The sequence below is a fragment of the Semicossyphus pulcher genome, unplaced genomic scaffold (genome assembly GCF_022749685.1).
Source record: "Semicossyphus pulcher isolate SPU_LCO1_2020_fin unplaced genomic scaffold, fSemPul1.0.p SCAF_12, whole genome shotgun sequence".
In the NCBI taxonomy this organism is placed as follows: Eukaryota; Metazoa; Chordata; class Actinopteri; order Labriformes; family Labridae; genus Semicossyphus; species Semicossyphus pulcher.
The window spans coordinates 841,594-864,218 of record NW_027211626.1 but is presented as its reverse complement, the minus strand read 5'-3'; the positions used below and the strand labels follow the sequence as shown (position 1 = coordinate 864,218).

The window sequence follows — 22,625 nt, the reverse complement described above, 5'->3', positions numbered from 1 at the left end:
TAATCCAGGTCTTTTGGATCAAAGGTGTCCTAATCCTACTCAGAACACCTCCGCAAGGTTAGATCCAGATCAAAACTAAAACTGGATTACTTTAAGATCAGAGAGCCAAATTCAGATCAGAACCTTTTGAACGACTGGGCCCAGGTCCAAAAAAAGTATTGCAAAAATGCAATACACAGTCAGCCTGCAGGGGGCAGCATTCACCTGAAAATAGTGCAGACAGGCCCGGCAGGAGAGGCAGTAAATATTCAGCAGTGTGTCTGTAAACCACAGGCCAGTTTATTCCTCCTTCAATCTGAGCTCGTTTAGATTATTTACTTTTACAAGAGGAGGCAGAAAAAGACCCCAAACGACACAGTGAGCGTCTGATGTGCTGCAAGGGAACGACAGAAACTACGACCAGAGAACTTAAGTCAGAAAAGGGTGTTTTTAATTCAGATCATTCCTCATATTATTGCAAACTCAAGCACATTTTGCCATACAGTAGCTTAGAACAGCTGATTCCATGTGCAAAGCATAACACATTAAGCATATGCAGAACACTGTACCTTTAAGGAATTAACTGAAAAAAACAAAATGCAAAAGATGAAGGTCCTGTCTGAGCTTAATTCCTGTTTGAAGTGAAGACGTCTGCTGAAACGAAAGCGCTCTCCACCAGAGAGGGGAAAGGAAAAGAAATCCACACAATCCCTTTCAGTACAATGTCATGACATTCAAGGTCCGCTGGGTCGGCCCGGTCTGCTGCAAACCAACAGAAATCACTGCGTATTTGTTTGTTTTGTCACCATGAGCATGGATCTTCCACACACTCAAGCAAAAGTCTTCTGTTCTGCCATGTAAAACACACACACACACACACACACACACACACACACATGCTCTCTATAGGCCACTTTCTGAGGACAGAGCACTTATTGGCTGTTTGTCTGGGGGGGGCAGGCGTCCCATTAGCTGGGGTCTGATGGTTTGCCGAGTTCAACCTTTACTCCTTTTTCTCCTGCACACAGAGGAAACACAAACATGAGATGAGCTATAAACAAACTCTGAACGTACAGAAACAGGATTATTAAAGTCTCTGGGAATTCAGCCTGAAATAGTAAAAAAGCATTGATGATATTAAAGCCGAGAGTCTCGTTGAGCATCTACATAAATCTTCTTAGTTTTCAGGGCTTTTGCTGTAGCTAGCGGTTAGCATTAAAAGACTTCCTTTCCTGTACGCTTCATTGTTTGTGGTCCAACTAGCAGCTTGAGAAGTGAGAATGGAGCTGGAGTTTAGATACGTCTGAGATGGGATTGTTAGCAGCATGCAGACGTCTGTTTATAGAGATTAATAAGAAGCTAAATCGTCCTCAGCCGATGGGAGCCGTGACGGCATTACAGCGGATTGTGTTCCGCCTCTTTTGCTCTCAACACGGATTGTTTTTCCTGCATGCAACCAAAACCTGCTGCTACACGATTGGTCAATGCCACTCGGACTACAAGCGGAAACCAGACCAAAATCCAGTCCTGCATTTCTCTGCAGAATCTTTAATAGAGATTACTTCCAAAGCTATAAATGCAATGCTAAATGATAGCGCAGTAGCCTTAGCTAGTGCTAATTTAAGCTAAACGTCTGAGGCTCCACACCTGCAGACAAAACTAGACAACTGCAGTTGACACTAAACACCTGTGGGCCTCCATACCTGTCCCCCAGACGAGGCTAACGCTAGGCGTAAAGAGCCGATTCGCTGCTGTGGAACTTCTGTCTTTGTTTGACTCACAGAATAAACTTTTGTAATAAAGATCCTGTCCACTCCTTGTAACCACGGCCAATCCAAACCCAATATCAGGAAAGTTAACGAAAACTTACACGACCATATTTGGGTTTGGATTGACCTTATAAGACCTTTTACCTGCTTACTATATTGTTAATAAGTTGATAAGTTAGACTGAAGGTTATTGTGGATTTGGGTTTCCAGTTTGTGAATGAAATCCTACCTGTTAAGTATTTTTCTTTAGCTCTGGCTCGTTCATCTGCGTCGAAATACCACACCGTGATGGCATACCTGCGGAGACACAATCAGAACAATGAGTCACAGTGAAACAGACCGGATCGACTGAGCGCGTGCAGTGTATCTTAGATGCTGACCTGGTAGCGAAGGCGGGCTGAACCTCGTGAGGGTTCCGTCTGTCCGACCAGAACAGCAGCAGACGGTCAAATTTGGGCTCTATGTCGGCAAACTGGGCCTTTCCTTCTGGGAAGATTCGAAGAAGGCCTCCGTGTTCCTGGAAGAGAAGAACGAGAAGAACAACAACGATTACATCCAAAAATCAGGACAAAGAAACAGCAGGAAGATAAAGAGAATAAGGAAGCGAACATTAAGGGAAGCCTCTGCAACGGTCACGTTTGTTTGATTCCTGTCAGGTTCATCCACATGAAGACACTCAGGAGATTTAGCCTCTTTAAGGCGTTCATTACTAATATAAAAGATCCACTTAAGTGTATCTCATATGTGAGGCTTTTTAAATGATCAACACAGGACGACAAAGTTAAGGAAAAGGGTTGTCCGACTCCGAGGGCCAGGAGGAAAGCTCAGGATCGGAAGCAGCAGCGGGGGGCGGCCTTCCTGTGGAGGGATAGGAAGAATAACTGACAGGAAAACTGCTCCGGCTGGATAAAGGACCTGGAGAGTGAAAAAGCAGATTGCTGCGAGCGTGCCGCTTAAACTCTCACACAGCTGATATGATAGGCCCCTCTCTTCACACGCAAACCAGCAAGAGCAAAAGAGTTCACACCCTGTGTCAGAGGAGTAATGATATTCCCGTTTATGCTGCTTCCAACGAGGGGGAATAACGGTGTGTGACTAAACTAAACAAAGCACAATAGGCTCAAAGAAGACGGGAGGAACGCTTTCTTCTCTGCACCACGTGGGCAGTTCAAGGACCACTGATTTTAACAATGAACAACTGGTGGTAACATCACTGAGGTCTGGATCTGAACACAGGATGACCCTCGCCTGCAGGACGTGACCTTCTGACCTACATCAGGCAGAGCTGGACCGATATCAGTGACAACACCTACAAGCCAAACAGGTGACGTACGGCACAATCAGTGAGAATACCAGAACCCAGCCTGTACTGTGACTGAATGTCGACATTTTAATCTTTGTAAAGCAAAGTAACAAAAACACACAATGGTTATTAAATTCAGTAAATCTGCTTTGAACGAGAGCCTGAAACCCATTAAGAATTTTTTGCACGGATACCGACATCAGAGGGGCAATATGACAACAATATGACTCTATTCTCGCCGATACCGATGGGGTATCAGCCGACACAAAGTACCCCTCCGATACTAGCGCCTTATATTAGGGATGCGCGATATTATCGACACGTTATCAGTATCTGCAGATTATGGCTTGAAAATGACACATCCGCAGATATGTCATTTTTCTGCTGATATTTTTTCCACAGATAAAACGCTTTCTGCCTAAACGCTCGATGATTCCCTCAATAAAGAAAAGAAAATGTTACATAGCAATAAAGTTTTCTTATCATGCCCAGTGAATGTGTACATTTAAAAAAAGCACTGTATTATGTTATTTCTGCGTCTGCCAGTGGGACACAACACAAAAGGCCTGATATCAGTTTCACTACAGCGGAGACGTTGACCTCTGAAAAAACATGTGTCTAATAGAGCAAAACATCCAATATCGTGCATCCATACCTCATGTACAGAATATTGCGCCCCCAGATAATGAACCTGAAGCTAAATTATTCATTGGGAGGCTAACTGGGCACGGTGTTAGATCAGTGCATTGACTGGCTTACAACAATACCAGAACCCGCGTTTTGGGCAGTATCGGAGGCCGATATCGATACTGATGTCATAAGAACTCTGTGCCCATATCAGCTGAAAATATCTGTTTGAAAACGCACGACAAGAAATGTATGCAGACTTTGTACATTGGAATTGTAATATAAATATACCGGTTGTTTATATTCATCATATTTAAAACCAGCAGATTGTAGAGTCCACATTCTGAGTGGTGGATGTTAAACAATACAAAGACTTTTGTTTCTCGCATGCGGTGGAAAAACTTGATATATTTCCGACCCTGTCCAAGTCAAACAAATAAAATCCAGCCAAACCTGACACCCCCATGCCCGCTGAGAGCTCTTCTTATAAAAGGAAGTCACATGATGCGCCCACAGATACCAGTAAATGTTTATCATTCACAACACAGCTTCTAGTAGGTCAAACCTCAAACCGTGTCACTGGTGTTCACATGTTATTTAGAGGCAATTATCGGGACTTGTTCACACTGAACGATGTTGGAGAGACGATGTAAAGAATGCTGCGTTAACAATGTGATTCATGTCATGTGCTGGTGTTACGCAGGGAATGAAATAAGCACCTGCCAAACACAGAGTGAACGTTGGTTCAGGAAGGTAAAATATTCAGGTCACCTGCCGCCACCACGGATTTAAATGAATGAATGAAGCCATATTCTTTAGGTAAGAATAGTAAGGGGTCTAGCTAACATGATATAGTCTTCTGTGAGTTACCCATGATTCTTTAGGTGTTCTACATAGTTGCATTTGCAGGAACGTTCCGCAGAGAAACGGGACCTTTGGAGGTACTCGGTACATTTCTAACACCAGAAACAAGGTTTAAATAAAGTAGTAGTACTTTCCTAAAGTTCAGGGACTTTTGGGGTAGGCTTTACAGCGCTGTGCTTTTCTGATTGGTTTGAGGATTGGATCATTTAGAAGACTAGCTTCTCAGGAACAGTGACAGAACAACTAGAAGAGCTCCTGCTTACTGATGAAGGACAGAAAGAAATGTTGATTTCATATTTTATCTGTTACCAAGTTGGTTTTGTCAGAGTTCCCGTTGTTACGAAGTATCGCCTTTCCTCCTGTAAATGCAAAGGCTTTAAAATATCTTAACAGAAAACATAATTGATGTGATCAGTATATTCAGTCATTTAGCGCTGGTCAAATGTTAGTTTATAATTGTAGTTGAAGTGTTAGATGCGTTCAGATGTCAGTTTCACAGCTATGAACCAGTAAACTAGGAAACAGGTGAGAGTGCATTGCTTAAACTAAGATCAGGTCTTCATGTTCAATTGAAGGAGAAATGCAGCTGAGTAAAAAGTACCTGGTACTTTTGGTGGAAACGTGTCGTTTCCAGGTGTTGCAGATATAAAACTGGCCGGTAGAAATATTTAAAGAGTCGACGCAGCGGAGGCGAGGACAAAATCTCTGAAGCAGTTTTAAAGGCCGGACAGTAAATACAGATCTGACAGGAATATTAAATATCAATGCTTAAAAGAAAGAGTGTGAATGTGTCTGCATGTCCCTTCAGTGTGTGTCAGCTGTGATAGACTGGTGACCTGTCCTTGTTTCTCGCCTGATGCATTCTGGGAAACATTGCCACCTCTGAGCGATGTTAGCATTGTAGAAGATGGATGGATGGATATTATACACCTTGGTGCAGATAAACAGTATTGTAGCATCTTAATATAAAGTATTTAATTCCTCTTTCAAGTGTTTACAGGGTCTGTGTTTGTTTAAGTCCTTTTTTAGGAGATGCTTTTAAAGCGCCCTTTGCACACAGTCTGTACACGCAAAGTGTTTCCACTGGTTATTTGATTTCTTTGAACTTTGGCGTGCATGCGTCTCTTTCCTCCCGACAGAGCGGCTTGTTTCTCTTGTTTTGGTCACATGTTGCACACAGGGAACACTTAAGTGGGAGAGTCGTGACTGATCACACATTAAGTGCAGTACATGATGTACTCTGTGGCACCTTCAGTATGCACGCTTCAGGGTTCTTCAGGTACAGGATCCAAAAAGCTTCTTAAACACCTGCCTGTTGCAGTTTAAAGTGCTTTGTAAAGGAGTGAAGCAGGTCATGGCTAAAAGTGTTGGATAAATAATTGGAACAACTGAACCTGAACGTCTCACAGCCATGTCGTTCTCTCGTGGAGCCTCGGCATCCAGGCAACCACATCCTATAAAAGACAGCTCATCACACGCCTAATGAACGGCCAATCAGAGAGCAGGTTGGGATAATTCACATGTCCAGCACGGCTCCATAACACGGCTCATTTACATAATTGAAGCCTGTGCATGAAGGTAACAAAAGGCATCATGTGACAGCTCAGTCGATCAACAAAAGGGCAGCTGATGCATTATCACGAGTACAAACAGGATGAGATTTAGAATACACATAAAGATGATCCCATCTGTGATTATGTTTAGAAAGGACACATGGAAGGTAATACAGTGCAACACGTGGGTCACAGATAAGGTACTCGTACCCTAGGGGTACTTTGGAGAACTGCAGGGAGTATTTGAGATTAATAAATCGATTAATTAATTAATTAATTAATTGCTTGTTTGATGACAGTTAGGACTCGTTATGTTATTATAAGCCATAGCACACACTCCTGCCCGGCCTGTATTTTACCACCAGTTAGAATCCCAAGGTAAAACAGAGTTTCCTGTCATTACCGGTGCATACGTTTCAAAAGGACGTCTGAATATGTGAGACAGTCTCTAGTCTAACGTCACCACCTGATCAGGAAAGACGTCTTTACACCGTTACAGTTTCTGCTGTGGACTGTAAAGGGTGCTGTTACTTCCTGGTGTGCAGCTTCCTGTTTATCTGTCTCATATTAAGAGGTGAATTCCTCAACGCCTCGTTCAATAACATTCACAGCTGAACACATTTCAGCTTTTGTTTTCTGGGATCCCTGCATGTTGTTACACACATGTGGAGCCTGGCAGGTGTCGTGGGGAGGAGAAACTGTTTAATTATTTACACACAAACTGAAGTTCTGGGTTATTGTGGCTACACCCATCAGAGCAAAAGAGTCTCGGCTGTTTGAGATGCTCCATCCCTTCACATTAACATCCATAGGTCAGGTCTGACTATTGATGTATTAACACCTCAGTGTTGTCTGTCTGCCTGTAAATCCTCCTTCCTGCAGGAGGAACAATGGCTGTGTGGGAGGCAGCATGGGGGCGCTCTTCTTCCTGACTGGGTGTGGCTGGATTAGCAGGATCTCTGCGTTTTAATGGGATTATAAACGGGGAGAGTGTCCGAACAGCACGTACTGACACGTCAACCTCCAACAGAGACGCCACACTCGGCTGTGGAGTGTGAACTAAAGAGACAGGAGCTACATCACTTGTTATAAGAGGAAGAGCGGCTGGAATAGGACGAAGGTTTTTAAGGAGAAAAGCAGCAAAAAAGAAACAAGAGAGTTTCACATTTCAGTTCGAATCAGCACCATCCACACTTTACTCAGATACCTTGGCAGTCCAATCTTTATTAAGGTAGTAGATGCATGTGACACAGCGGCCGTCACCGTTGGGGTTATCCACGTGGCGCACATATCCTGTCCCATTTCCAGGGTAACACGCCACCATTGCCTGAAGACAGGAAGACAAAAAGACTTGATCAGTAAAAGTTACAGATGCATAACGCAGAGATGACAAGAGTCAACACATTCTGCACTCCAGGAGAAGTTCAGATACTTTTCCCTCTCTGTCTTCACACGTCTTTAAGTCCTTTTCTTTGTGTTACATCTGTCCTGTGTGCACTGACGGAGACACCAGGGAAGCAGCTTTTCTGTTATTGTCCAATTATTTAGGTTAAAATCTGTCTTGAAATAATCAATAATTCCCCTCAAATGCATTAAAGCTAAAGTAACGAGCCCATTTGGAAAATGTACGGAGTAGAAAGTGCAGATATTAAAATGTGTTAAAATGTAGGAAATAAAAGTCAGAAAAATAAACACGTTAATATTTCACACTGAACATAAAGATGGAACAGGCACGGTTGCACTTGGATGCTGCAGATGTTGCTGGCAGAACCAGATCACATTGTCCTCGTCTCACCTGCACCAAGCCTGACTCCACCAGCGGCCTCTTCACAGCACAGCTGCCTCATTGTAAACTTTAAACTAGCGAGAAAATAAACCGGAGATATCGCGCTGCACGTCAACTTCCCCTCTCCTTTTCCTGCTCTATTAAGACTCACATGATCTGCTTGGGTGTTGGCAGTGAACCCCTATGGGCTCTTGTAAACGTCTTGGTGTAAACAGCGGGCGAACGCGCTCGCACAGGGCAGAAAGACCCTCGGGAATAAGACACACACAAGTGGGGACTCGTAAACTGTGACAGAAGCAGAGACGTCCATGGAGGACGTGGTGTCAAATTTAAAGGGGAGAAAAATCTGTCTTTGTCATCTCTCTTCTTACACTTCCTGCGATATCTAAGACTTTCAGCTCTGCTACTCGTTAACAACACTTGTGCGACAACATGCAACTGTGCGTTTACTGAAAGAGGAGCTGAGGCGAGCAGCGAACGTGCACACATGCAGAGGGCAGATTTAGCCCTCATGCACCGTGTCTAAGCAGTGATATGATTAACAAAAGGCCAGTTCCTCCACATTCTTTCATACACTTGGATCAACATAAACCATAGCAACATTATTATAAACACCCGCAGCAGACTAAACTCCTCCGCTTGATCCCGTGCCTCGCAAACAATGTCAGACGGCTGCAAAGACATATGATAAAATGTATTTCTAAATATTTAGGGATTAAAAGAGAAAACTTAGTCCGAACACTTCAGGACATTCATCGACTTTTTAGTGTCTGTGTTTTTATGTGCAAATTCTTTCCACGTCATGCAACACTCAGCGAGGGAGTAAATAAAATCATCTGCATCACACATACGTCTGAATCTTGTTCTCCTCTGCGTCTGACCTTAGCTGCTTGCGTCAGTCCACATTGTGCTCACATCTTTTGAATGATGCAGGTTACCACTGGAATGTGCAGGATCAGGGCCTTCAAAGCCAAAGAACAACAAAAGTCAGACATAAAGATGAGGGGGTTGGGGGGGGTCTTGATCCGGCTGCATGTACAGACAAACTGCTTTATCGATTTAAAGGTGGGTGAGGGGCACAAAAAGCGACAAAAGGGTTGTAAACCGCAGTACAGTGAGCGTCTCTGTGGGTGTAGGAGAGAAAGAAAGAGGAAGAGGAGCTCGGAGGGGTGGGGCTGCAGCAGAAGACGAGAGTGAACTGCTGTAAACTTTGACTCCTGGCCCCCCTCCAGAGGGAGCAGTATTTTAATGGTCGTGCTACGTGCAGTGCGTGAGGAAGGTTGGCTGCGCCTCGGCTCTGTCACCCCTCCCACTCTTAACTGCTGCTCGGCTCATGCTGCAGGCTGGAGATGGGTAAACAGCCTCTGCTAGGAAGAGTGTGGGGTGTGTGCGTGTGTGTGTGTGTGTGTGAGGGCAGAATGAAGGTGAGGGAGTCGTGCCATTCAGAGAAAACTGGGACACAGCAGTTTCATCTTTCATTTTCACAGAGCAGACAGCTGTAGAAACTAATCTGCAGCAGGGAAGCTTTACTGCAGCACAAACACCTGTGAATATGACAGGTAAGTACTTTCAAAAGCCGGGTTTAGTTTCCTGATCAGTTTGCTGTTTGGCCAGCGAGCCTGAGTCAACACAGAAAGTATCTGAGTATTTGAGAGTGATTTTTGTGGAAATATAATCATTTGGACAGCAGCTGACAATTATTTTCATGATCCATTAATCTGCTTTGTATTTTCACTGTAAATAAATTAATCTTTTTGATGTTAAGATGTCAAAATATTCTGAAAAAGAAAATCTACAAACTGCTTCTTTTGTCCAACCAGCCGTCAGGAACCCAGAAGCTCCTCACTCACTTTGATAAACGCCAAAGAAAAGAAGAAAATCCTCCAATTTGAGACGCTGGAATCACAAAATGTTGGACATTTTTGCATTCAAGTCATTAAAACGATTAATCGATAACTCACACAGCAACTTGCATCGCAACTTTTTAAAGAGGCTGTTGTGAAATCGTTTTTGGACGATCACAGAAAAGCAGCAAAACCCTGCAGGGACCCTGTAATGAACATCAGCTTCAGCATCAGGTCGCCAAAATGTTTGAATAACTCCACAACACAAAACGATCGATAGCGAAGCTTTGAAAAAAAACACAACACATCTACGATCAGTTTTCAACCCAAATCTGCCACGAAGAAAGAGAGAGAGCAGCTGTGGTCGAGCGACATAGACAGGAAGTGAAGAGAGCGAGCGCCGTAAATGTAAATAACGCAGAGAAACAGCGAAATAAGACTTTATTATTTTCTGCTCAAACTAACACGCCTACACCTCCGTGCGACCCCGCAGGAAGGGACAGGGTTCATCGGCCGAAGCAGACTGTGTGTGTCTGTCTGCTCCGCCCTCCGTCACACCTGGCGCTCTGAACAGCAACGACACAGCGACTGTTCTCATTCACACAACGACACATCAAGACGCTGCGAGTGTGCGAGGTGCACGCTGAGCTGTGATCATTGAAGTTAATTAAGTCACAATATCTTTACTAACACTAACAATCCTACGTGCTGATGTAAACACAGCATTAGAAGATATTCATACAAACTGTTGACGCTCACCACCGACCATCTGTGTCGCTAATTTGCCCAGTCTCCAAAATGTACGTGCACATGGGTCACAGTTTGTTTACTGGTGCGCACATTTTCCCATCAAGTTTGTTGACACTCATTTAGTCCCGACCTGCGGACTGTTGGCTAAACATTTACACAATCTTTTGTTTTGTTGCCGTGGTGTCGAAACAGGTATCGAGTATCGCATCAAGTTTAAAATTCTGGTATCGGGACAGCTCTAGTCTGAAGTGGTGTTTAACTCCAGTTTGCCGTTCATGAGTTCTGGTCATGAGAGGACAGTAACCCGACTCCACGTCTGATCACGTCCTCAGACAGTCGAGGAACCACAGACGGCTCGGAGCCAAAACTCTGATGAAAGCAGCCGCCGAACAGACAGCATGATTATTTCTCTATCTTCTACACTGCAGGAGGGTTTCTTTCTTGTCCGTCACTCATTCTTCCGCGTTCCTCGGTGGCCCTCATTAGCAGGTTGACCTCGCTCGGCGTGTGGTTTATTTACATTCCTCAGACACGGCTCTCGAGGCTGACTGTCCCTCATTGATGATCGAGAGGGAAACAGAGGTCATCAAACCAGACCACGGAGACCCCCAGTGAGGTCAAATCAAAGGCCAACTTTAAGCTACAGAAACAAGTTTAGTTAAATACCAAAGAGCCGTTTCAGTGGATCAACTCTCTGGTTTTACTTTACTACTTAGATTTTCAATAACCGATTTTGTCCTTTTATATCAGAGATGGAGGTTGTAGACGGACGAACTGTCTGTGTGGGACACACTCATCTGGTCCACACAAATCGTGCGCTGCTGTTTATTTTTCTTTCTCCTTCTCAGTTTGTGTCGGACAGCTGCAGCTCAAACATCAAATAAATAAAGCTGAACTAGAAGTGAAGTGACAAAAACACACAGGACTAACATCATGACCAACACATTGAGTGTAAACTCAACTTTAACATCTAGACGTTGGATATTCCTTCATGTATTCTCAGTTCGTGTGATGTGACTGTGTTGATGGTAAAACAGGAAATGGACTGCACATACATAACACTATATTAAGTCTTCCAACCACTTAAAGCTGTCTACACTCGACATGTTCGTCCTTTCACACATTATGCAAAGTGCCAAGCAGCACATCAGGATCGAATCTGCCCCGATGGATATGCCTCAGGTGATATTTAGACTATGTGGACCTCAGGAGCCGGGGATCCAACAGCCGCTTTACTGATTAGAAGCTCAGCAAATGTTGCTCAGTAGTACAATAAATTTATAAAAGAATTAAGCACTTCTGTTTGCATCATATTTTGTTAGACTAACCCACAAAACATGTTGATCCACAAAGTTTCTAAAAGGAGAAACATGAACAAATCCACCTGACATGCAGCCAGAGTGTGTTACCACCCCGACCCCGCCACCCCCAGCTCTCGAACAATAACACAGCTCGATGGAGCTGCTCTCGTAAATGCCTCTTGGTTGTTTTTCATCACAAGTTCAAGGTAGGCTGCTGACGCTCAGTCGCGTTTTGAGCGCTGCTTATCGTTACGCTAAAACGGGAAGAGAGCGAGTCGCTCTTTAAAAACTGGTCCCCTGAAACGGCTCGTCTTCGGCTGTTTGGAGGAGTTTCAGATTTAGGGCGAGTGATGTTAAGAAGGAACAATAATCAGCAGAGAGGTCATGAAACCTGCGTCTGCGCCGCAAAGCAACACGACTAACTTGTTGAAGCAGCTGAAAGAACAAAGTGCAGCATGATGAGTGTGTGAAGGCCGAGAGGAAGAACGAGACTAAGTCTTAGTTTGATTCTTAATTTGTACATGAGCCTGAATGCAGCACAAGATGGAGCTGAGAGCGTTGATCTGTTTATTTAAATGTGAAAGTACGAGAAAAAAAATGTCCCTAAAATCGATAAATAACTGTGATCATTATTTAGATTTTAATCGTGCTGCAGAGTGCAGAATGATTTTTGACTAACTCTAAAATATCATTAAGAAAAATAAGCTTAGAATTATGATGCTGTTCTGTTAATTATTGGCTTAAATAATTGATCGGTTGTTGAAATGGTTTAATAAATCTCCTTTAGATTGACTGACGGCTTCATGAAACAAGAGAACATGTCTCAGCAGGCGTTTCTTTACAAACCTCACAGCGCTGGTTTGGAGGAGCTGCTCCTTCCTCCCAACAGAACTTGAGACACTTCTCACCTTGTGTTGACACGATCACATGGACGGATACACTGATCACTGCGATGCTATCAGTGCATCTCTGGCTCATACACTTTAGTGAGCCATGAACTGGGGTGGAGCAGAAAGGAAAAGCTGCGAGGGGTCTGCTCACTTCACAGAAGAGATGCTTATCCAAACACGAGTACAAACAGTCGGGATGGAGACCTCGTACTGCAGGGGAGTGTGGGAAACGAGACGGTTCGGGCCCCAGCGCGGGAGAGCTCGCCGTTTTATCTGTCGGACAGTGGTGCTGCCTCCAGAGGAAATCCCTGTTTAAAGTCATGACCTAGTTTATGCTTTTCTTCTTTACCGTAGGCTGCGAACAATAGAGGGACGTATACAGCCGCAGCGCTCCCCTTCACCCTCAACATGTTACAGCGGAAACACAAGCACAGCCTCTGCTATCATTACGCAAATACTCTGACGGGGGTGGTGCAGAGTCGTCAGCCTTGTACATTTCAGCACACTCTGCTGGTGTCTCATATCGACAAACAAAAGATAAAGGCACAGGCTGAACTCTGAGAGCTGCTTTGAGCTTCATCTTCAGAGCTCCACTCGCATCATCAGACCTCTTTCTACTCGTACAAGACCCAGAATCACACACGGCCACGAGTATCACAACTGTCCTGGAATCAGTCACGTTGTTTTTAATCACAGCCCTGCTTTCTCACTCAGCATGCCAACATGTAACCTATTGGACGGAGTCCTGGATGTAATGGCCGTGCTTCATATCTGCCTTATTTTAATCACAGGTTAATGCCACTTCCAAAACCCTCCTGCAGTCGGTCAGGTTGTTTCATATGCATGCACACAGGAGCTGAGAGAGCAGATAACTCCAGCACTGAGTCTGCTCTGTGCAGAAACATTAGCGGCTGCTCAGTGTGACTGTCTGTGAGCCAAGTGAGCTCACTCTCTAATTGGATCAGTCACTGATACTTTCTGGTTGCCAAAGGTAGAAAAAAAGGCCACAGCAACAAATATAACTTGAAAAACTGAATATATATTTGAAGTTGCTTCAGAAGAATAAAAAGTTGAAGCTCATGGCTGCTTTGAATGAAAGCTCAGCAGCAAGCATCCGCTCATACCATCACTTTATTAATGCGTTTTTAAAAGCATAATTAGTTTGAATTCATGCTCCACCCACCGTAAATCCTCCCCGTCTTCTACTCTACAGCTGCGAACAGTCAAAAACAGAAGAGCTCTTTCTCAAAGCTCCACTTGGATCTCGTCCAGCTCCTGCTCAGACGGTCACGGCATCGTGGACGCAGAGATAAACACACACGGGCCGTAGTTGGAATAAAATGTCTCTGGATTTAATCAAATTCTGTTTCACTTTGGATGGAGATGAAATATGATGTTAAATAACCTGAAACATACAGAACGACTGCAAAAAGAGCACGACACGTCCACCTGCATGTTGTCATTTATATGCATTATTCATTCACGAATATTATTGCGGTATACGCGTTAACATTTGTTACATACATTGGGTTATATATTTCTGTGCATTTATTCTTACATATGTGCATCTATGAATTTGTGCATATTAACATGTGTGCATATAAATTTATCTCGTGTGCTTGTGTATGTTTGTACATATTCATATGTTTTTATGTTATTTCATACTGTGCTACTTTTCTGGTCTTTTGTTTTTATACAATACATGACTTTTTATCATATTTAAACGCTACTTTTTATTATAAATATTGTTTTATTATCTTATAATTGTTGTTTGTATTTTTATCACTTCATTACTCTCCTCTTGACTCTGACTTTGAGCTGCTGTAACAGGAAGTATCCAAACAGATGGTTTAAAAAGGGGCTTTTGCAAAGGTCTGTCTTCAGGTGCGCTCAGACTTCAGCATGCATTATGGGTGAGTCTGCCTCAACTATTACATTTATTGTTTACTGTTGGACGGTGAAACAATAAGCAGGAAAAAGGTGGCATGCTAGGTGCTGCCTCCTCGGGCATGCTGCTCCTGTAGACGGAAGGAACGACAGCCTGTAGCATAATGCACAGCCGGCTCCAGCGCTCGGAGGACCACCACCACATGACTTCCTCCAGCCTGCTTATTCTATAGAGCTTTACGATTCAGGTCAACGGTCAGCTTCCTTATGAAAGCACACATGTCCACAGTCGCTCCGTCACTTTACACATGACGCTGCAAGCAACAACATTAAACAATATAAAGCGTCAGACACGGGGCGGATTATGTCCACATGTAGCGTGTTTAGGTTAGCATGCTTCTTAGCATCTGTCAGCAGGCTACTGCGACAGCTGAATGACACGACAATATACTATTATAGCGTGAAACAATATGGAGTCTGCAATAAAAATATCAAGGCCATAAAGGAAAATGTTGCAAATCAGTGCAGGCGGTTTATGGCACTAAAGAAATTAGAGTCTCTGTAGTTACTGTCCTGTGTGTCTGTAACTCTGTGTTGTTGCTGCTGAGAATGAGACCACGTGTCTCAATTAGATTACCTGTCTAAATAAAGGCTAAATAAAAACAGTATTTTTTCATAAAAGTGACTTTCAATGTGATTTCCACACATCTGCCTTTTCACACACCCCATGTACAGAGGCTAGAGGGGCCCAGGTTCGACTCCCACCCTCAGCCCTTTATCAAATGTCATCCCCCTCCGTCTCCTCCAACATTTCCTCTCTCTTCAGCTGAAAATGGCCCAAAAACGATCTTATAATAAAATAAAAACAGCTCTTTTTGCTAAATCAACCATTTCTCAAGCCTGTGATCACGTTTTGATTGTAGTCAGAATCATAGTTAGCAGTTGGCATACACATGCTACATTAGCTGGTATTCCCCTATTTGTTCTTCAAGCTATAAATGCAATGCTAAATGATAGCTCTGTAGCTAATGCTGTATTACAACTGTACTAAAATCCCTCCAGCAACGCTCATTACCTGTGACCAAAGTAGACAACAGCGGTAGACACTCAACACCTGCGGTTGCGGGTAATCACTCGTGGACTAGCTGGGTGTAAACAGCCGAATAGCTGCTGTGTGACGATTCTTAGGATTTGTTTAATGCATACGTTTAGTAATAAATATCTGGGCTGAAACACGGCATGTTTAAACCCAACTTTCAGAAAGCTTTCAGAAACTTAAATTACCATTTTTAATCATTTAAGATGCTAATTATTAAGTAAATAAGACCCTAAATGACACAGTTAAAAGGCTGTTGTGGATTTGGGCTTCCAGTGGCTCTAACGGCCTCAGCCAGCTTCATCTCTCCGGAGCTGCAGAGAAACAAACACGTCCTGCTGCCTGCGACTTCCCACAATGTTATCAAGTGAAAAGAGGAAATGGAAACAATGACATTAAATAACTATTTGGGCAAAATCTTTTTCCTCTATCTCTGCCAATGTGAATTGTGCTTACATTGTGTTGTATCCCTTTGAGCCATTGATACTGGCGGCCTTTCATTTGTGCAAGTCATGCTGATTCTCGCTGGTCACAGTCCAGGCGTGTGTTTGCCAAGGCAACTGGGGCAGTAGGTGAGGAAGTCAAGTTCTCAGTGGAGTTTGACTCAGAGGCTCGCTGTGTGGATCCGCCGCACAGCCCGACAATAACGTGCTTTCTGAAAAACTGCTCATGTCTGCTGAGAAGCAGCGAGGGGAAAAACACAACTGGACAGGAGGACAGCCTAAAAATAACAGCGGACTGCAGGCCGAGCTCCGTGCCAGAACAGAAAACCAAGTACCTGAAGCGAGCAAAGGCCCCGGGCTGCAGTCCAATGTGTGCTTTCACTGCTAGATCCCTGAAATGTCACGCACTGTGACAACAGAACATGATAAGTACAATGGAAAATACACAGCAGTGACTTAGTGTCCAGGAGTATCGTCTTTTGATGTGTTAATCCTTAATACAATCTGGCCTCTAACCTGACCTTAAACACCAACCATGTCCCGGGGTCAAAGCCACGGCTATTCTCAAAGGCTAACTTTTAAAGCTCTTTACAGGCTAAACTGAACGTAAAAGCTATAAAGGAAATACAACTAATGTCAGAGTAGAAAAGCTAAAGCTGAAAAGCTAAGCTAATAATGAGCAAACACTCCAGCAAAAATAATGATTTTAAATTCATCTAAATAATAAATCCTCGCTTCACAAAGGTTTTCCTGTAGAGTTTTATTCTGAAATCTTGGTTCAATTTTATGATCATTTTGGAGGCTGAACATGCTGAATGAATGTTGTTGAACCAAGAGTTGTTTCTAATATCAGGTCATAAATACGGGTTACTGTCCCTCAGCTGGGCCAAACATTAGAACAAACACTCTCAAATGTCAGCCTGGAACATGCCCATAAAGTTGACACCTCTCAGAAACAATAACTACCTTCATGAAGGTAGATTTATTGCAGGGCTGTTAGGGCTGGGTGATAACGTGATAAAGATAAAATTCAGGTCAATAAGGATGATAAAGTTTAAAGACATTTTTTACTCTGTATGGAGCTAACAGATCTAACAGCCAATCACAGAGTGCAAATGAACGTAGCAGCAGACAGTCGACGTGCCGTTTTCAGCTTGCATCTCAGATATTAAAAGACGTGGAAGTGACTACTTTCTCTTTCTACAGGTCACATCAGTGTAACTTTTAAGATTTTGGTTGTTTTTAACTTTATCTTTTAACCGGATGAAGGTTTTAAGTCACCGGACATCTCGAAGTTAAGAGAGAAACCAGCTAAGCTCATGTTAGCAGTAGCTCGACTCACAGACGGTCAAACACTGCCAAAAACATCTAAGACACACTGCTCTTTAACATGAAACAGCTATATGTAGTGTTTTTAAAGGTTTTAATCTGTAGGTCTGTTTGTTTTAGAGAAAAGAAGAGTATAACTGTGCTCGCTGAAACCTTGTGAACGACAAACACTGAAAGAATCCTTACATAAAAACTGAGCTAACGTCTGCAGCAGCAGCTCTGCTCGCAGGCCCTGAAGCTCTGCCAGAGAGCGTCAAAGACTGATTTAAACCTGAAACTACTTTATTCAGGATTTTTACTGGTTTTAATCTTCAGGTCTGTTTGGTTTAGAGGAAAGGGGACATCTGAGGATGATCTGCTCCCTGTAGAAACAAACACTGAAAGAATCCCAACATTAAAAATGAGCTAATGTTGTTAGAAGGAAATCTGAAGCCCTGCCAAAGAGAGTCAAAGACACGTCTTAATATGAAACTGCTTTTACTTGTTTTGATTTCGGGGCTGTTCCTTTAACAGAGGAGGAGACATCTTGAAAAATGATAATTAAAGAATCCTAAATCTAAGCTAGCTAACGTTGGTAGCAGCAGCCCACTAGCATCCCTTCCTGACATCCTGTCCACAGAAGAGCGTCTGAAAACACTCGTCTTTAACATGAAACAGTTCTTTACTGTTTTACCGAATTTAATCCCCATGTTTGTTCGTTTTAGAGAAGAGGAGACCTCTACGGACAATTCAGCCCCTTCAGAAACCTTGTTCAACATAAAAACTGAAGGAATCCTGACCATAAACATGAGCTAATGTCGTTAGCAGCAGCTCAGTTAGCAGCAGCTCAGTTAGCAGCAGCTCAGTTAGCAGCAGCTCTTGATGCTGCTAAAGAGCATCGGAGAGACGTGATTTTTTTTTTTTGATCGTTTAGCTTAACATGAAAGAAAAAAATGAATGCTATAACAAACTTATGCACATTAATAAACTATATTTTGATATATACATTATGAACTCTCTGGTTTCTGCAGGCTTCCATCAGGATACTCCTCAAACTGGCAGCATTATTAAATTATGACTAATACATATTGATCAATATAGAAAAATCATTGATGTCGCCCAGCCCTATAACTGCATTACTTTTATCTATCTGGTATTCCCCCCCAGGGGGGGTGAAGAGGGGGGAGGCTGAGCGCGGCTCATCTCCTCCCGGGTCAGCCTCCGTCAGAGGGTCACGTCGACCAGATCCAGAGTCACAGCAGGTCACACGCAAACTAACAGCCGCGCTGGACTAAGGTTGACATTGCTTTAGGCTGACGTAGGCTGCTCTTTGAACACAACAAACAGCACTAAAAAAAAGAGTTAGAAATATCTATGAAGACTTTTAACACACACACATATTCTGCATATTCCGCCAGGAGAACCAGCCTGAAAGCACGACTACCCCTCACTTGTTCCTCTCCACATGAGAACGCTTTCATTCTTATCTGTGATTCTGAACTGAATTTATCACTGCTGCAAAACTTTTTCATTGTGCCGCCTCTCTACAGAAAGGTCAAAGGTCGTTGTCAGCTACAGATGAATAAGCAGCACGGTCAGACTTTACACTGTTTGACAAAAGGCAGCAGCTCCCCACACAAATCCTGTTATTCTATTACAATAAGAACGAATGCACAAATGCGTCATACATGCATAATTATGATAAGTGAGTCTTCCTTGTTTCTGTGTGCATTCAGCAGCAGCACCTGGTAATTAGAGCAGCGTGATATGGAGAAAGTGTGCACAGTGTTACAGTCAAACGGTGTCATTATGCTGCAGGTAGATAATCAGTTTCAGGTTTATAAGTTCAAACTTATGTAACATAAGAAATATAATTTGATTAACCAAAAAGTAAATGTGAAAAACACTGATCAGCCACCTTTTTATCCGCGTCCCAATTGTCGTGATTGTGCTGTTTTTTTGTGCCGATTCTTTGGCTGCTGTTTGGACATTTTATCGTTTTCTGACTTTTTATAGAACAGACAGCTAATTGGGAAAATAACTGAAAGCTGTTCTGCAAAAAGTTGGATGTTATAATCTTCTAAATGTGGTGTGAAAAGGTTCTAAGAGAAGTGATGATATAACTTTATATAATGTTTTACGGACATACTTTGTGGTTCTGCAAAGGAAGTATAAGATAAGATAAACATCAAATAATGATTCATGTTATAATCATTAAGCAATGATTCATTTAGTAGAGATGGCACACTCATGTGTTTCATACTTTCAATTGCTCATGTCATATCAGGGAACTCCTTATTTTATGGCTCGCTGTTATTGGATTTCAACTGTTAGAATGCTTCATGTGAAGCTATTAATTATGAACTTAATTATTGCCTCTCTTTATGATGAGTTTATTGTGCTCATTTGATTTTAAATAATTTGAACAACCCTGGTGTTTCAATGCACGAAACGCTTTGAGCTGAGGGAATACATCATCTTTTTGACGCAGGGCATTGGCCGTCTTTACCGTGGAATAAGAGAGGTGTCAGGGGGCATTTTGGGGCAGCAATCATTAAATCAATCAAAAGAAAATAAAATGCTTTTTGTCATTTAAGAAATAAACGTTGGTTTGACAGGCCATTTAAGGACTTTACTTTGTGATTTCAGAAATTATGGTGACGGTTTTTCAGAACTTTTTTTGATTGTTTCCTGTACTAAAGTAATAATTGATCACAGATATAAACGTTTGCTGCAGCCCTGAGGCTCTGACACTGAAAGTCTGATCTAATTAGCCAACAGGACCAAGACGGTGAAAGTAATGGTGCCTTGATGAATGAATAAATAGAGGTTTAACCTGCCTGTCAGAGTTACTGCATGGGTTTTTTGACCCGCCTTGTGGTCTTGTAGGTGCAATTCAGCAGAGCAGCAGGACTCATGCTCGGGTGTGAACGATACACTACATACAAAGTACTGATTCTGCGTGCCCACCTGATCTTTTACTTACTTTTGTCCTTCCATTTATCGTGTAGTTTCCCAGTTTGCCGTTACAATGTCTGATCAGGTCGTCCATGCGACCCATTAGAAAGCGGATCTTCTCGCAGCCGGACTCCCTCCCCTCTATCCACGTGATTTTGTCCCCTCGGATGTCTTTAGAGGAGTCGCTTTTTTGACTCACCAGCTGTCCGTCTGTGAACTTGCCGGTTTTGTGCAGGGCTTTGACATTCTCCAGTATGCCCAGACCGGTCTCGGCTCCTAAAAAGTTGTCCACCACGCAGATCCCGTGCTTGTTCATGCACGGGACGATGTACTCCAAGGCAAGTTTCTGCGGGGATGAGCTGGTTTGTCCGTTAGGTGTGGCGGTGTCGTTGGACCCGTCCTCCCCCGGTTTGTCCCCGACTTCTGTGTTTAATTCTGTGTTGGTGGGTTGTGGTGAAGCAGCATTGTCCGCCTGTTCGGGGCTGATCTTTTCTCGGGGTTTCTCCGGTGCCTTGTTGTCCCCGGACGGCGGCGCCTGCTCGGGCTTCTGTTTGAGGAGCTGCGCCTTGTCCGCCTCCTTACAGATGAGCTTGTGCTTCTTCCAGTGCTGTTTCTGGTGCTCCTTGCTGCAGTAGAAGGAGCTCCGGCACCTTCCACATTTAAGGAGGTTCTCCATTTTCCCACAAAGTTCACAGTACTGTCGGTCTCGTTCCAAATCGCTCTGCTGCTTCTCCATGTTTAAGGCTACAACGGGTGCGCTGTGCCTTTAAGTCCGATCCTTCACACGCGCCCTGCTAACCGACAACTTTGGAAGCGATCCACTGCCTCTGCCACGCTACACCGAGCGAGACGGAAAAGTAAGACTCAAAACATCGCCATTTTATCACACGTACTGCCTCTTCACATCTTGTATCAGTGATATAATACGACGATAGGGGGCCCGGGCCGAGCATTTCGGGCTGGGTCGAGGTCTTCAGGAGGCATTTCTGCTGGTTAGCTGTCGGTCCGATGGTAGTGCATGGCGCCGCTTACTGTGTGCTCAGCCTGTCTGTGGTCCTGCCTGCTCTGACGTCCACACACAAGCACCGCCCTCTCATGTGCTGCCTTAAGGGGCTGTGGGACAGTTTAGTTCGTTAAACGGCTATAAACACGTGGATGTAGTTAATCGGTGTCATATCAGGGCAAAATGAGCATAGCCTTTCCCGAGTGTAATAAAAAATATTGTTGTATAGCTATGACAAGGAATTATGTACGTATACTTGACTTTTTACATGTTATTATTTGATGAAAACAATATGTAGGTTATACACAATGGTGGACATACCGGCTTTATATTTGTTTAAGTTTAAAACTCTTGTGTTTGACCTGTCTTGTTTTTGTATGAAATGTTTGAAAATGTTATGTTTTGTTCTTTTACAAACCTAGTAGTGAGGGTTTTGTCTATAACTGTATGTTTGTAATAAGGTACGTATAATAAGGTAAAGCATCAGCCTACATCTCGAATTGTTGAGGCTTTAATTGTAGGAGCTTGAAGGGAGCACCTGAAGGCATCATAATTCAACGTCAACGTCAGTGTGTTTGCCCTCATTCCTTGCTTGCATGTGTGAAATTCCTTCCACACAACAAAGAATATTTTGAATAAAGAGGTTCCTATTGTTATTATTAGTTAGGAAGTAAGTTAGTTTATGGAGCTCTTCACTTCGGCTGCAGGGGACTTAAATCCATCATCAGAATAAATAATGTTATACGATTTGACTGGAAATTTTGTGAACTTATGTTCAAATGAATATGTCATTATACTGATGCGTTCTGACAGTCATCACGCCTCTAAGTGAACCGGGTGTTTGAGTGACGGGGAGTGTGCTTTTCAGAGGCAAAGAGCGAGCTCAAGTTGGCACCAGTCGTGTGGCACGTACACAGTCTGCAGGAGTCCCTGGAGGAGGGGTTAGTGGGGAGAAGCGAGTAATCTGATCAAGAAAGGTTGGATGAAACATACTTTAATAGCAGCAAATGACACTGGCCAGCCATGGGTGCAGTCTGGAGATGACTGGTTCCTCAATCTGAGTTTTGAGTGGAAACAGAAAGTGTTTCTGGCTGCAAGGGCTGCAACAATCGACCGGGAATGACACTGAATACACTATAAGAAAAAAAACAACCACAAGTACAAAAACATGATTTATTTTACTCCAGTTCTACATCTTGAAAAAAACAATAAATAATAATAATAATAACTTTATTTATATAGCACCTTTAAAAACAGAATGTTT

General features: G+C 43.2%; 1 protein-coding gene across 1 annotated transcript; it reads right to left on the bottom strand.

The window, feature by feature from the left end:
• Positions 1-413: 413 nt before the first annotated feature.
• Positions 414-21,391, bottom strand: egln1a (egl-9 family hypoxia-inducible factor 1a). Its single transcript, XM_069659336.1, has 5 exons — positions 20,387-21,391; positions 7,303-7,422; positions 2,129-2,265; positions 1,978-2,045; positions 414-997 (listed from the first exon to the last, which is right to left on the bottom strand). The coding sequence occupies exons 1-5, from the start codon at positions 21,092-21,094 to the stop codon at positions 948-950; spliced, it is 1,083 nt and encodes a 360-aa protein (XP_069515437.1). The 5' UTR covers positions 21,095-21,391; the 3' UTR covers positions 414-947.
• Between the last annotated feature and the right edge of the window lie 1,234 nt (positions 21,392-22,625).